Below are 16,930 nucleotides of genomic sequence, written 5' to 3'. Positions count from 1 at the left end.
CCTCTACTTCACCAACGAGCTCAAACAGGTTGGTGGGGGCGGGCAACCGGGGGGACCCCGCTCTCCCCCTCTCTCTCCCTTTTTTTTGGCCAAGAAAAGGAAGGACAGACGGACACCCGCGCGGCGTTTGTCCTTGCTCTGTGCAGAAGCCGACTGCGGGTTTGCGCTGCGCTGCCGGCGATGCGAGCGGAGCTGCAGGCAGCTTCAAGGTGTTTGTTTGGCAGGAGAGCAGAGCTTCCCCAGCGCTCCCCAGACAAAGAGCTTCGCTGTGCGTGTGCCTGCTCCTTTGTCTAAGCTTTCCTTGGGCCGTGGGTATGCACGCAGGGGGCAGTGTTCAAGGCAAGAACAATTAAAAAGGTTTTGCCTTTTTGTTTTTTTCAAAGAAGTTACACTTCTTTGCAGAGAAGTAGCAAATGTGCTTTTCATTAGAGCGCCAAACTTGCTATCTCGTCACATTGCGGTGCCCCACCAGCACTGCAGAAACGTTAGTAGCGCTCGGAGGACTGCAACAGCAGCCTCTGCCAACTGGATACTCGTAGACAACATCCTTGGGCCGTGGGTATGCACGCAGGGGGCAGTGTTCAAGGCAAGAACAATTAAAAAGGTTTTGCCTTTTTGTTTTTTTCAAAGAAGTTACACTTCTTTGCAGAGAAGTAGCAAATGTGCTTTTCATTAGAGCGCCAAACTTGCTATCTCGTCACATTGCGGTGCCCCACCAGCACTGCAGAAACGTTAGTAGCGCTCGGAGGACTGCAACAGCAGCCTCTGCCAACTGGATACTCATGTAGACAACAGGGGGAAAAAAGACTGAGAAAAGCTGAGGTGCCTTTTAAATGCCTCCTCTGGGAAAATACATAGTTTTAAGACGGTGACTAATCCCAAAGGAACTTCACCCAGACAGCAAACACCACTGAATTCCTCAGAATGACTTGTAAAATACCCACGGTATAGCCTAGATGCTTTGGTCTCCTTGCAGCCACCCTTCAAGCCTGCTAGCTGCTGCTTAACTCTTTCCTCTTCCTGCGAAAGATCATTTGCATTCCAAGCAAATTACATTTATTTTATAGTCCCACAAGCCTTTCGGTGTGTGGTCCTGCTTTTCGCTGACCCCCTAGTACTCAGGGTTTCCCTGAGTGTCTTGCCCAAAATTTACTATCCTGCCGTACAGTTGTACCAGTATGTTGCTCTCCCTGGCACTAAGGTAAACCTAACTGCAGGTAAGTGTGCTATAGTTATACAACTTCAGAAAGTATTGCATAAATGTAAAATGTTATGTTACCTGTGCATTTATTCCACACCAAATTTAATAGGTGGGGTCTTCTGAGATGCCAAAGTCCTCTGTGAAGCAAATGTTAAAGGGTATACAGTATTCTACAATATAAGCCAATGCTCATATTTTGGAAATGTATAAAACAGATTTTCCTGCTAAGTTTATAGCTGTGGCTGTCCCATATTTGGTGAAATGGGGGAGTCACAGAGACGTGTTGATTTTATGAAATCAGGTTGCATAGTACTGATAATGAAGAAAAACATATAAATGCATTCTCGTCTCTTCATGCATACGGTTCAGAGTCCTTTGCTAACGAGCTTGCCAATCTAAGTAATTAGTAACCACACTTATCTTTCCCTTCCTTTTATTCAAATATGTACACCTGGGACACAACCACATCTAGTGATACTCGCCCAAAATACAGTTCACTGTTTCTGAAGAATACAAGCCTGCATGTGGTGTGAAAAGCTAAATCTGCCCACACTGAAGTTCTGCTGGGCTACAAAGTAAGGTTGCTGGCTCTGGAGGGGGTACCTTAAGCACGTATTCTTGCATGTGCCATCTGGTGCACAATAAACAAGGAAAAAGCTTATCTAGAAACACAGTCTGCTACCCCACATCCACATGGTGCATGTGGAATAAATCTCAGAAGATAAACTGCAAATTTTGTCTGCCCATTTTTTTCTTCCCTTTGTTGTTCACAAGGTCTGCATTTCTACACCTTCACCAAATTACTATGGCTGCACAGACTGCAGATATTTTTCTCTTTACAAAAAGAATAATGTATAACTAGCAGGGTTTTTTTTCTCTGCAGCTGTAGTAATCTGAGTAGGACTACAAATATGACCATTTGTTTAACAGTTTTGCTATGGGAGGAAGTGCTGAGACACGAGCACAATAAAGTTCATTATGCTTCAGGATACAGGGCTGCAAGGAAAGTATCCTCAGACTTCCTTCTGTTTTGAAAACATAGTCCATGCACTACTCCTAGAATAGGAGAGAAGCTTTACAAGGTAGCGTTCCTGCAGGACTTCTGTCCTCAAAAACTTAAAAGTGCTACAGATAAACCTCATTTGAATAAGTCTTACAACATCCCCATGCCTTACTTTCTCTACCCATAAACCAGAAATAGCAGTCCTTCAGTACCATACGGTGCTGATACAAGGTTGCATTCCCTGAGGATTTCAAAATGCATGCAAAATACTGTTCCAATGCCAGGATAGTAAAGCTGTTTGGGGGAAAAGTACGCCAGGTAAGGAAAAGGCAGAAGCGCAGGACTGTTTGCTTCCAGATTGGAGGCAAAGCTCAGAGGTGAGCTGTAGCAGGTCTGGTAAGAGAATAAACTAATATCTTATCTGCTCACTTTTTTTTTTTTTTTAACTCATCAAACTACTTTGTTACAGAAGCTAGTATAGTTAAAACTGTCAGAGCCCTTAGTTTTAAGTGTGTTTTTACCTTAATAAGCACATAATTTTAATCACTTTAAGTGGGTTCTTGAAACAAGAAACCTGATTTAACAATATCACTGTGCTTCTCAGCAAGGACATGGAAACCTTCACAGACACTCATAGTGGTGGCCCCGTTTCGCTTTGATGCCTGCAAAGTACAGAATCATTTCAAGTATTAGATGAAGCTCAGTAGAGTCTGCTGTGGCAAACTGAAGCTGCTGTTCAACCCAGTAGGACTTGCAGGGTAATATGGGTGAACTTTCCTAATCCTCCTGGAGCATGGAATCTCTTCCTAAACGCCTTTGTTTTCTGACAGGCAGGAAAAGCATGGGAGTGTGAAGGAGGAGGTGACTCCATTTGTTGCTTTCAATACCCTAGCCTCAAGGACAGCTGAAACTGGTACTTGTAGAATAAATGTATCTGTTTAGCAAACCAAACTTTTTTAACACAAGAGTGACATTTAAATGTTACAAGAAGTCCATCTGAATGTTTTGCATGTTTATTGCTGATTGCTGTTTCGTCCAAGTTCCTGTAGTACTTTGCTGGCACAAGCCTTACCAGTCTTTATAGCTGATGCAGCAGCAATCGAGTTCAAAGCAAACAGGAGCTGATCTCTGCTGGCATTTGCTGGAGGCAGCGCAGGTTACGTGCTCTTACATTAAACAACAGCGCCAGCTGGAGTTGTGTGTGTCGCCTCGCCCTGGCCCTGCGGAGGCAGCGGGGCTCTGGAGGAGCTTTCTGCTGTGATACAAACTCTCCCAGCCGGATGCCCTTGGAGGCAACAGGAGTTTTGCCACTCTCTTCAAACTCATTTCTCTTTATCAGAAGAAAGTGTGCTTTCTCTGTGACTAGAGGGTATAGACACAGGCCCATGTCACAAGCATTCAGCATTATAATTTTATTTGGACCCAGATGTCATTTCTGTTGTCTGGACTTTGTTCTGGGCTATTAGGTCAAATACAGTTACAGAGAGACCCCAGACTAGATATGGGGAGGCTACGGTATGGATATATATCAACGAAAGCCTGGATTGTAAGTGGCATTGGCTGAAAAGACAGAATGGAAAGTACTTTTAAGGTCTGGTATTTTATTTCGTCCTCAATAATTTGTGAAGAAAAATCCCTTGTGCAAAAGAAATGTTTTTAATGCAGAACTAGAGAAACTAAAGAATTCACAACATTAGTGATTTGGGTATTGAATTTATGTCCGTGGAGATAATGTAGGTATATTTTTGCATATGAGGTATGCCATCATAGTTAAATAAATATGTAAAATCAGGATTAACTACTCCTGCTGTCTATATGCTCATAACTTGCACCGTACTAGCAAATGCTTTAAAGAAAAGAGTGTTCCTAAGCGCAGTGAATTTGGTGACATACCACAGCTGAACATCTGCAAGCACATCACAGGTGAAAAATCCTGGCTTTCCCTTCTGCTGCAGCTCCAGGACACATACTCCAAGAGCGGCATTGCTTGTCTCACCGGGGAGGAAATCGGAAATTTCATCCAAAACTTGGATCTAATTGAAAACGAAGACAGAGCAGCTGATCCCTGCTGGCAAGTAAAGTGGCACCTGGGAAAGTTAATTAAAAAGGTATTTGGGAACTGACACGCTGAAACAGTGGCGCTTGGTGATACTACTATTAAAAAAATCCTAATAGCAGAATAAAGGGGGGCTCTCGGATTGTGTTACTGCAAAACAATAGTCAAGCCACAGCTTCAGCTGCAGAGTGCTTGCACTGAAGCCAAAAAAAATCCTGACGGTGGTTTGACTAGATTCAGGAAATAATAAAGCAAAGACAATCAGGTTTTACTAAGCTAATTTCAGTGACAGATTGGCTTATCTGAAATACCTCAGGGTAGAAGTGCTTGACTCGAGCTTGTTTTCTACCTGACCATACAGACCATAGTGCTATCAGAGCTGTCACTCCCTCTTTGGAAACACAGGGAGACTGGCATGAGAAAATGAGATGAAATGTAGCACAGGGAGAGGTAAAAAGGTGCCTGAGGAATGGTCTAGTCATGAACTGTATAATGTATTAGGGGAGGAAAGAGCAAGTGAGCACACAGCATTGGGCACAGCACCTTCTCTGCTCAGCATTCAGAGAACACCATCTCCTGCATGACTTAAATACAATACATGTAATTTTGGCTACAGAGAAGAAAATAAGCCTGACTGAAAAATCAGAAAGGCTAAAATCTCCTGGAATGGTTTTCAAAATCCCATCTCCAGCACATAAAAAAGCGCATCCATAAAAATTCACTTCTGGCTGCAACTTACCTGGCAAATCCTGCAGCCCAAAATAGATCCTCTATTTGTATTCAGAGATCTCGGCTCCTTTGGTGGAAGTTCTGCCAGTGAAGTCCCTGAAACTTCTGCATAAAGTATTTAGTGGACGTTTACACATCTAATATACCTACTAGCTCCCTGATTGCTTAAAAAAAGATAGCCTGGGTGCCAGAAATAATAATAAATGATAATGATAAGGACAATGATGATGATGATGATAATAATAATAATAGTAGATGGACGGCTAGATAGGTAAGTGGAAATGTGGCAGGGCAGAACCCATCAGTAAATGGCAATACAGGGCCCATGTTAGTCACCCAGGGTGACTAACCACCAGGTAAATCATCTCAAACCATCAGCTTGCTGCAGCACCGTCAGTAACCAAACTAGTTCATTTCAGCCGTCAGCAAACAGTTATAAAGCAGGGGAGTGCACAAAGTAAGATATGCTGGCTTAAGGGCTTAGATAGATAGATAGGTAGAGGTATAAAAAGAAATGAAATTTAATTTCCCAGAGCCAAGATCCCACAGAAGTGCACGCTGCTAGGTATACTGCAAACAGAAGCTGACACTTGTACACTGTATCTCTTAGGTAAGAAGAGCACGAGGGTCAAATTTTCCAGTAGACTTAAAGCCCAGATGGCTGAGCTCTCTTGAAAACGTTTTCCCACATATTTCGTTACATAAAAGATGTAAATGTAGAAGTGCTTGGTTACAACAAATTAATAGGCTTTTTTTTATTTGCTTGTTGATCAAATCCAGAATACCCTTTATTTATGAGTTTGAGAAAGGAGTGTCTTTTTCCTGCACCTATCAGTTTCTGCTGACAAACTAATTTGTTTTCTATGTGTTTGTTGGCAGATGATGTCGAGAAGCTACGAGGAAAACATATCTGCAGTCAACGGTATTATAATAATTTTATTATCTGTGGCAAAAAGGAGCTGCTAGTGACACCTGATGTGTAGCGGCCGAAGGAATTTTTTAAAAGTGCAGAAACCAGCGACTAAGATCTTGTACAGTTACACAGTTCTTCGGCAGCAAGTTACTGAAAAATGATTACTTATTACTAGAAGGCAAATTTTCAGGAGCCAGAAATATGGTTAAGTGGTTAGAGCAAGGTAGCCAAGGTGGATGCAGAGGACTCAGCTTCTAGACCTCAGTCCCACAGTGTTACGGGGACATTTAAGCAGTCTGCTCTCCTGGGAACAAGCAGCACTGAACTGCTGTATGCATAGATTGATTAAGGAATAGCTCTGCTGAAGCTCGTACAGCTCCAAACATGTTGAGCGAAAGCATTACGATCTCCGAGTGGAAATTCAGAGTAAAGATTATGAATACTTAACCATAAAAGATACTGATCATGAATGTGAAAATCTGGTACTATGGGTTAAGTTGTCTATTAGTAATTTTGGGGTGGGGGGAGGAGAAAAAGGAGAACAGAGAGGCATATAAAGACATTTCAAGGAGAGCAAGAGTAAAAGAGAAATTTGAGCCTTATTAGCCAGTATATAGCATTCTTATGATTTAGTCAATTAAAAAAAAAAGACATACATATTCCTTAAAATCAGGTCGAAGGGGACAGACATGCTTTCTAACATTCTCGCTTCTAATGTGAGGTTCCTTTTCTGATCTTTCCTTAGCTGAAAGAGCCCTGACGCTGTCGCACACCGATGGGCAGCAGCCACCGCGCAGTCCCATCAACAGGATCGCGGCGCATCTGACGGGCAACAGCAATAGGAAGAATTCCCTGTCCCCACGCAGTAAGGAAAAACCTTTGAAAACAGTTAAAGATCACAGAACTTACTCTCTCCTTGCTAGCCTGATGCTTACATACACTTTTTAATACTCACATGGAGTTAACAGTAAGAAACAAATCATAAAAAAGTCTTCTTGTCCCAGACAATGGTTTTTTGAGCTATTTCTTGCAGAACAGGGAGAAAGCCCACTCCCTCTGGGCACCTCACTAACTTTTCTTCTGGAACCTTCATTAGGGGAAAAAAAATAAATACTCTTCTTCCTAATGTTAAGTTTTCCTCTTTTCTTTCCTTTAATTTCCTTCTGTTAGTTGTGTGAGTCCCAGCTGCTATGGTGACAGACCTATTAGAAATGCGAGACAGAGACAGGAGAGGCTTGACATTCAGGCCATATTAATGAAAGGCTTGGGAGGGTTTCTACGGCTTTAGAGGGTATCAGACACAAATGGATATTTTAACTTTGTTACTAAGTAACAACATGGTGATTTTCCTCTTATTTGGGAGAACAAAAATTAAAAATAAAAGTAGTTCATGTGAATTCCCACATAGAGCTAAACAGCTTACATCTGGACCTTCAAATTGTTTTGAGAATGGATCTAATGAGCTGCTGGGAAGAGCAGGTTTCCTTACTTCATTATAAAAAACCAGTCTCCCCGACTAGCAGACACCTGGCTTCACTACCTGGCTTTTAATTTAACATTTTCTCTCTTTTTTCTCAAGTAGATTCCTCACCCAGAAGAGGGAACGGACAAAAAATATACAACTGGGAATCGTCAAGGAAAGGCCACTCTTTCTTGTACAACGTGGAGCTGAGAAATGGCGAGTTAGTGATACCCCAAACCGGGTTTTATTACATCTACTCACAAACTTATTTTCGTTTCCGTGAAAACGAGAACGAGGATTCAGATTTGTTGGCACAAATTAGGAACCCCAAACAGCTTGTCCAGTATGTTTACAAACTGACTAATTACCCAGAGCCCATTTTGCTCATGAAAAGTGCAAGAACAAGCTGCTGGTCTAAAAAGGCAGAATATGGACTTTACTCCATCTACCAAGGTGGTGTGTTTCAGCTGAAAAGAGAGGACAGGATTTTTGTTTCTGTCAGTAATGGTGACATAGTTGACATGGACAAAGAAGCAAGTTTTTTTGGAGCCTTTATGATAGGTTAAAAGATGAAAATCATGCTCCAAAGGAGCCAGTCTTCATAGTCAGGACCAGCTTAAAATTCTAGAAAATAGGGGATAATAAGCAAACACTGTAGCAATACCGACAATACCAGACTCCCCTTTCTCAGCTCGCTCAGCGTGAGGTCCGACTGTGCCGAGTACTCTCCCACCAGCCGGGAAGGAGCAGCAGCAGCTGGCTGCAGCTGCGGATGGTGATGCTTTGTGCAAGCATGGGCACCACGGCTCGCTGCCCAGCCAGGCTGGCGACGTGCGAGGATTTCACACGCCACAGATGATACCTTCGGCCAGCACCCCAGGCAGGTAAGCGCTCGCCACCACCTCCACAGACATGCTCCACACCAGCTCAGCCACGGCAGGTGGGATGGAGGATGCTCTGGGTCTGGTTTCTTGAGGCTGAGACTAGACATCAAATTTTATTCGTGGCCTCCATTGGGACCCCATCTTGAATATCTCGGCTCCTGTAAGGAGCCTTTGAAGTACTGCTTCCTGGATGCCCGTGGAATTACTCTGGAAGTTTTTGTTTGAATCTGAATTTTACAAAAGTGAAAGGCCGTCAGAAACTCAAACTGCACGTCTTCATCTCATCTAACAAAGCACTTAAGCACCTAATTAATTTTAAGCACACGAACAGTCTGACTAAATCAGGGTATTTACATGCTTGAAATTAAATATGTGCTTAAGCATTTTTCAGGATCATGGCTTGAGTAAACACATTAGTCTGTCTTAATAAGGGTATTGTACATAAAAACAGCTGCTGAAATGGCACAGAAGAGGTTTTGAAATCAATCAGTATTTTGATCAGCACGTTATGATAGTGCCTATTTACTTAATTGCTGTGCTGCAAAGATTTCACCAGGCTTCCAATAGATTCAGTAATGTAGTTGCTGTTACACTTGTTGACAGCAAGTACTTGATCCAGAAAAAAGGTGTTTTTCTGTAAATACTGAATTCTATTAGGCATTTGCCACGAATTAAGCATGACATGGTTCTTCCATGTTTATTTCTACTGGCCTGTATTTGGTAGGATGTAATGCAGAATAACACACCCCGATGACTAATACTTTAAGGAAAACATACACAACTATCTGTACTTAAACAAGAGCTGCAATTTGGGTAATGCTGTTTTGATTTTTATTTTATTTTTAGGAATGGGTGGAAAATTTTCATAACTTTTTTTTAAATCATTTTTTTTAAAACTGGCCACTGTATTTTTTAACTCTATGAGTAGGACTATTTTATATTAAAAAAAAAAACCTAAAGGGAAAAAAAGATTTGCAAGTGTAAGCTGTGTGGGCTAGATCCACAGCAAAAGTCGGGAAAAAAAGATTTGCAAGTGTAAGCTGTGGGCTAGATCCACAGCAAAGTCAGGTAGCATAAATCAGCACATCCACAGCATTGTCAGTGGAGCGTATACCAATTTGCACCATGAATGCATTTTGTCCAGGTTCAGAGAAAACAGTGGGGAAAAGAAGGTGAAAGTGAAAAAAAAAATGGAGGGAAAGAAAGACAGTTGTTCTGCAAATGTTACTTTACGCCAACAGAATGATGCCAGAAGAAAATCTGCTTGTCTGTTTTTTCAGTACGCTAAGGTTGCCGTGGGAACCCTCACGTTGACCTCGACATTCTGGTAATTAAACCATTGTACAGCCCTTGTATATGGGCCTCACGAGTAAACATGCATCATTCGTCTTACTACTTTGTCAACAAGAGGAAATGAATAGACACAAGCCCCTGCATTTATTTTGTCCTTCAGAAAAGCAGTTACGTTGGTTCACTTAAATTACCTGTGTTTGAGCAGCAGGAGAAGAATTTCAGGAATATTCTCCTTTTGTCAGGTTAGGGCAAAGAAACACACTGCCATAAGCCTAAAATGATGATTTTTAACTTTTGTCTGCTGTTTTAACGTAGCATCACATATGCTGTTTTCAGTGGTAATCAAATACGTGAAATTCTTCATCATTTACTGGAACACTTTGGTTTGCCCCATTCTCAAATCATCTGTTTGAACAGAGAACACAAAATATTTCTACAGTTTTCTTTCTGATTTCAGAATTTAATTCAGAAATTTTCTTCCTGCCAGAAAAGGCTAGGGAGAACAAAGCCATTCCCTACATATCTGGATGTCTGCTGTATTAGAGAAATGACTTTTGTAAGTTCTTGCAAATGGACCGGACTTTTTGATCTCACCACAGGATTGACCCATGTTATCAGATTTGAGGGGGTTTTTAGCAATTTATTAGAGTAAAAAGTTGGGGTTTTTTTTAGAATTGTTATTTTTATTTATCTTATTTGAAAGAAAATTTATTTGAACTGTGAAAAAGTATTTTGGATTTACTGGTGGCAGCTTACAGTCAGAAACCCTCCCTATGGCTAAGAAGCGATTTGTATAATGTAGGAGTCATGGCTGCTAGAAAGGACTGGAAGGAAACCGTGGGGGACGCCACAAACTCACAGCTGATGCTAAGACAAACTATTACACACGGATTTTTTTGCTCCATGTTCTCTCCTCAACTCTCAATATACAACACCATGCCCACTGTCGCTTGGGGAATGCTCCCTGGCATTACCTTCCTTTTTTATCTAAATGTACATATTCTTGGTCTCTGCATGCAGAGCATATCGCAACAGGGATCACACCAAATAATCATATTTTATTTCTGAATAATCTAAAGGCATGCTTGCCAGATATTATCTTGGGGGAGATTATCAAGCAATATCAGTCAGGACACATTTGAAGATGAATGGAAAGATATAGCAACTTCTGTTTGCACATTTGCACCCTGAATCATACTTTTCATCTCACTTTATGTTGAATGGCGAATGTAGCAAATTTTTATTTGTGGATGTAGGTTGTGGTAACATGTAAATTTTGTAATTTTTCTACATGCATTTTATATAAAACATTTTCAGTAAATAGATATTTAGTCTTGCAGTGGTTATTGGTGTCATCCTATGGCTTCCATAACAAACAACAACCCTGTCTGAAATAATTTCTCTGACATTGGTTGGTATCAGTCATAATCCATTAAATGCCACAAACGGTTGCAATGCAAAGGACATAATGCAAACCACTGAGCAATGCCATATTGTGTAATGCCATATAACTGGCTTCCAGACCCTAGTTGGTGAACAGCATCTGGAAGCAGTACAGTGAAGAAATCACTGAAAATGATCTCATGACCAGAGACTAGAAAACACTGAGCACTTCCCTTGAGGTTCTTCTTATGTTCCTGTGCTTTGGCAATTATTTAAGGCACTGGGAAATCTATTTAGTAGGAAAACATCTCATCCTTACCCATTACCAAACTACAGTAGAAGATATATTGAATTCAGAGGGACAAGGACCATTTACACAGATGTTGTAAAGCAGCAGTAAACTGGAGATCCCCTAATGTCGAAAAGAAATGCACTCCCTGCCCCAAAAGCAAACACGGGTTATTGTTTGGTCTATTCGCTCCACTTCTAAAATTTGCCCCAACCAAAAAAAGGTACGAAACCCAAGCAAACAATGGAAACTCAACAAGACATGAAGGCATCATCTAACCTGACCCCCAGCCCTGAGATGGGAGAGGGGGTGGTTTCGTCCTGCGTGTGCAGAGAAGGGCTACAGCTGGAGCAGCAGCAACGTGCCACAGCAGGGAAACCAGTTGCTCCTGGGGGACAAACCCCCAGGAATGTTGCCCCCACCTTAGCCACTCCAAGGGCTATTTCACCTCTGTGTGTCTCCTTTTGACATCGCCTTCTCTTAGCAGTTCCCAATATTATCTTATTCTCACTGTACTGGGCTCTGGCAGACCCCCACATCGCTGTTTTACGCACTGCACATCTACGTGATTAACAAAAGGATGCTTGCCTCCCTAATGGACTCATAATCTAAATACATTTAGCCCAGTGTTTGTGTTAGGCTTTATTTGGAACAGATGGGCATGCCTCAAGCCTCGGTAATCAGACGAGTAGGTCTGTGTGTGCAGCTCTCCCCATCCACACTGAGACCCACTGGAACCAGTATGCCATCACCGGGGAGGAGCAGCCCCTGCAACCGCAGCCCCAACTTGCAGGGATGCCCACAGGTTTTAAAAAGAAATTATTCCTTTCATAGAGACTGCTTTTATTTCAGCAGAGGGTTCTCTCTTTTCTGGTGTTTCCATGGGAAAGAGGACATGCCAGCTAACTGGCTTTTATTGTACCTTTCATTACTTCATAGAAACGGACTTCTATTTTCTGCCTCTTTTTGCCTTAGTAAATGTAATTATTGTTGTTTGTATTGCAGCAGCATTCACTGCCCAAGCAGGATCAGGGAAGCGTTTGTTGTACTCCATGCAAACAGTTAAAAAGCCTGATTCAGACACTAAGATTTTGAGATTCATAATTTTAGCCTTCAGATTACATCTAAATATTAGGGTCTAAGAAAAGACTGAATGTAGTGATCAATATAACATAAATAAGCATACTCAGACAAGATCTCATTCATCCCTCCAAGGCACCTGCCATTCAGTAGCAGAAATGGAAGATAGATTAAGATGTCATTGGTTCTGATCCAATTTTCACAGGTTGAGGTTTTTTTCATGTAGAGTTACAGGGAAGTTTATAGCATTTTTCATCGGAATCATGCAAAATTTGGTTCTCCATAACTTTTCTATTAACAGACTGAAATTGCATGCTATGTCACATGTTAAAAATCATTAATTTTCCTGTGATTACCAGGGTACCACAGTTAACTGCCGGACCACCACATCACTGCTGCTTTGTAATACCATGCCTTTTCCCGAGACATTCCTAATCCGAACCTGTATAGACATTTCCATTAATTTCTTCTGAAAGTTTTAGAGGTGACATCGAGTTGGGACACTGGGTCATGACAGAAGTGCTGTCAAACTGCTTGCGGTCAGCGAGACGGGGCTGTGGCTTATGGCAGAAGCCTCTCAGTTTAAGCAGCTTCCCATTTTTATGGGCTGTTCTACCAGACTTAATATAAATCACACTCCTTGTCTTTGATGCACATAATACTTTTGCACTGAACACATCATGTATTTAACACTCACAGCATTAGCTGAGAGAATCCAAAGTTATTCAAACTGCCTTTCAGAAACCTGGAATTTAAACACAATAGAATCCAAGGCACAAATTCCTCCTCAAGATATTTTCGATTTTGTTTGATTGTGAATTCTTCAGCTCGTGGCATTCTCAATTTGTATTGAGTCATGAGTATTTAGCCCATATAACTACTGGGTTAAGTAGTTAAGACAAAGTGGATTAACTGCAGATTTGCTGGTGAACTGAGCCAAGTTATCACTCCCCATTTAACCTGAGATAGAAGTATCAACAAGAAAGTATGACCGGGAATAATTAACTATGCAATCCCATCCTGCGTGTTCTGGCACTAACAGAACACAAATCATAATGGATATTAATAAACACATGTAAATCAGGTGAACATCTCCATCCAAAGCCAGGACAGCTTTGAGTCTAAACCTGTAGATCTTCTTTAGAAAGAATGTCCAATGGTATTCAAAGAATGCGGGATACATCTACTACTTTCATGCCAGAAATTATTTAATAAATACTCTGTACTTTTAACGCAGAGCAAACATACCTGTGACCGATGAACCATGTTCTCTCTCTACTTGGTGAACAAGTCAAACGAAGAGGGACATTAAGGCCCAGGGTGTGACCTAGCGGCACAATGAGCTGAAGCACAGCAAAAAGCCAAGTCTGAAACGGATGGATGCCTTTGAGTTAGGGGCGTTAGAGCACAGCTTTGCTGATTAAGAAACTAGCACTATTTTGAAGTCTGCTTGCAGATGTTTGCTGCCTATAAACAACTGTAAAGTCACTTGAGCACATTCTGGGTTTTACATTATTAAGCTGGATTACCACTATTTCATCAGTGCTACTCACTGATGATAGTTGCTAAACTGTAACCTTTGAAAGCATACACCAGATGCTACCTTCTGTTCTTAAAATACATTTATAATAAAAGTCAAAACATCTTCTGCCCCCGGATATAATCAAAAAACTGCATTTGCTTTTCTGTGAATTGTTGGAACTGCATAATTTTTAAATGGGAGATCTCTTCCTTGAAGTCTGTTTTCCACTTTCATCATCTCTCCACAATAAAACCATAATCATTCTATACTCAAAGCCTTCAGATATTTCCATGACAACAAACAATGGTAGAAACAACAATTAAAACTTTATTGGATGAGAAGAAAATGGAAAGAATGGAACACAGGAGAGAGATTTCAGAACTCCATAAATACAAACTCTCTTCTACCTTATCTGCAGTGCTCAACACAGCTTTACAGCTACTGAAGAGAAGCACCAATATTTTAAGAGTTCATGAAAGGTAAGTGTCCATTATAATGCGCTTTTAAAAAATTATTTTTTGAATATCTGTTTTGTTCATACATCCAGTTAGTGGATAAAACTGTGAATAAAAAGTACTTAACTTCTGCCTCTTTCCATTTCTCTCATCCCAATAACATCAGTGACTTCAATCGTTTCTGCAGTTGTTAAGGCAACATAAAAGTACTGTTATTGCAGCTGAGGGCAAGTAGGCAACTTTCTGGAGCCTAAAGCCATCTGCCCTCACAGCTCTTATATCACCACTATCTTCACCACTGTCCTTCAGCATATGCAAAGCAGAAGCAGGAATTCATTACTGTGCAAAGTTTGTGCGATGTCAATTCTTTATATCACATCAAAATTTGGCCTGCAATTGCCAAAGAAGTCAGAAAGAATCAGAAAACTGAAGCTGCTTTTCTTCTCTCTCAGCTGACTTGTTTTCTGGCCCTGACCCCATGAAGGAAAAGCAGCCAGAGAAGCCCTTGACTCATGATACCCTTTAAACAAGAAGGGGATCAATGTTGCTGGATTCAAAGCACAACTGCCATTTCTGATCCAAGTGGCTCATCACTCAGCACATCAAATTCCCAATGAATTACGTGTTAATTCATTGCATTACAAGCTCAAGCTGTCTGGAGTATATAAATCTGGTGCTACCTCACTTTTAGCTATTTGATTTTGCTACACACACCTCTCAGTTCAAGTATTATTTTAATAAGGAACAATTTCTTCTCTGAAAAAAATGAAAGAACGCTTTTCTCTCCCTGGGGAAAGGGAAATGGTCATTTTTGGCAAGATACAGCTCAGCAAAAACTGGAAGAATTTCATGAGAATGAAGGATCCTCTCTACACAGAAAAGTCACATTTATAGCTTCAGGCCATTTTCTCTGCCAAATATCAACATCCTGCAGCTAATGCCACTGGTCTGAGAATTTATCAGGAAAAAAAATAGAATGAAATAATTCTTTATAATAATACAAAGTATTTGGCAGCCTAAATACAGAGGTAGTTACCAGCTCCTCCATAATACAATGCAATGTCATTTAGACGACACAAAATTGTAATATGAAATAACTGTACATTGGTGGCATACAGCCCATGATTTTTCTTTAGAATCTTATAAAACAATTATATAGGCAGCTGGATAAACAAAGTGAGAAGCACATTAGGCTCTTTCTTATTTTCAACAGCAATTAACGTGTAGCCATCCCCCATAAAATTTAACAACTGTTGAGTAACTTGCCACAAAACTGTCTCATGGTTCAAGAGCAGGAATGATGAATACTGGTTCCAATGAAACTGCAAAAATGTATCATCCAAATTAGGATACAGACAAGGCACTAAGGCTAACGCTTGTGTTATTACAGAAAGCGCTCATCTGAAAACAGGCACGTTCAGAGGCACAGGCAGAGTAACACAGCATTGTGTCAGGCCACGCTTATGCTCTATCCTTAAATAAAGCTCTGCAGCTATGAAATAGCAATGCTAGCACATGGTGTACACACGTATGTGAGTGCACCCTGGAAAAACAGCGTAAAACTGTTTCTCAGCTGAATTAAGCTAGATGCCAACGTGGATTCAGAGCGCTGGTCACCACCTGAGAGATAGGGTACAAGGCAAGGGGTGCAGTCCCTCTAGCTAGAAAGACAGGAGTGAAAAAAGATTGTGCTGTAGCACACTCTCTCTGACACTTTGCAGGGCCAAGTTGGAAAGGAGGAGAGATATCCCCTTTCCAGGTGTGCTGGGGGTCACTTTACTGTCCCCGAGCTCACCTTGTGCTGCTTCCATCTTACTTCTTCTTGGGTACAACATTATCCTTTAGTGGTACGTAGGAGTCTGCAGCTGGGGAAACACACAGTTATAATGTGTGTGTCTGCAAAGGGCAGAGCGTAGGACAGCAGAAACATGCTCAATCAAAATTTAATTGTGGATAAATCATATAGAAGAGGGTGATTACTGCGGCTTCACTGAACTGGAGCCTTCCCGTGCTCCTGCCAAGATCCAAGGGCAGAGCAAAGATACAAAACGAGGAGACGGTAATCGCAGCCGCCTCTGTATTTCTACACCATCGCTACGTCTCCACGTGCCCTGTAGGACTGCGTATCCCTGAACATCAGCAGTTTGATACGCACGGAGAAAGAACGCTTAAACTACCAACAAAAGGAAGTTACCTCTGTTCAAAGAGCACAGCCGCCCTTTGCAACAGCGACAAGTGGGAACCGCACCGGCCCAGCGCACCCGAGCAGGCAGGAGCGGTGCAGGCAGCCAAAACCGGGCTGATGGCAGGCAGGGAGCGCTTGGCCGGCGCTGCCTGCAGGTGAGAAACGCCGGAGGTGAAATCCTCCTGCGCCGGGGGACTTGGGAAGAAACTTTAACAGATGATGCCGGTAGGGATTTTGCAGCCGCCCGGGGTTTGCGTTGCGGGGCTGAGCTAGTTCTTCGCCCTGCGGCGCCGGACCCGCAGCAGAGCCCCGGGGCAGCGCGGGGCCGCTCCGCGCCCGCGGAGCCAACCCCGCGGCCCGCGGCGGCAGGATGCGGGCGCGGGCGGCCGCGGCGCGGAGAACCGGACGGGCACCGAGCCCCCGCTGCACCTTTTCCCCGCCCGTGCTCTCACCGGCATCACCGTTTCCTGCGTCC

At 42.1% G+C, this 16,930-nt stretch overlaps 1 protein-coding gene across 1 annotated transcript; it reads left to right on the top strand.

The window, feature by feature from the left end:
- Position 1: 1 nt before the first annotated feature.
- On the top strand, positions 2–9,134 carry TNFSF10 (tumor necrosis factor superfamily member 10; the record flags this gene model as incomplete). Its single annotated transcript, XM_019474305.1, has 5 exons — positions 2–28; positions 4,160–4,312; positions 5,869–5,911; positions 6,648–6,767; positions 7,485–9,134. Coding segments are annotated over 5 exons (789 nt in total), but the record flags the coding sequence as incomplete, so codon positions are not given.
- Between the last annotated feature and the right edge of the window lie 7,796 nt (positions 9,135–16,930).

Source organism: Aptenodytes forsteri, unplaced genomic scaffold (genome assembly GCF_000699145.1).
Source record: "Aptenodytes forsteri isolate BGI_AS27 unplaced genomic scaffold, ASM69914v1 Scaffold72, whole genome shotgun sequence".
Classification (NCBI taxonomy): domain Eukaryota; kingdom Metazoa; phylum Chordata; class Aves; order Sphenisciformes; family Spheniscidae; genus Aptenodytes; species Aptenodytes forsteri.
This window is presented reverse-complemented; position numbering and strand designations above follow the sequence as displayed.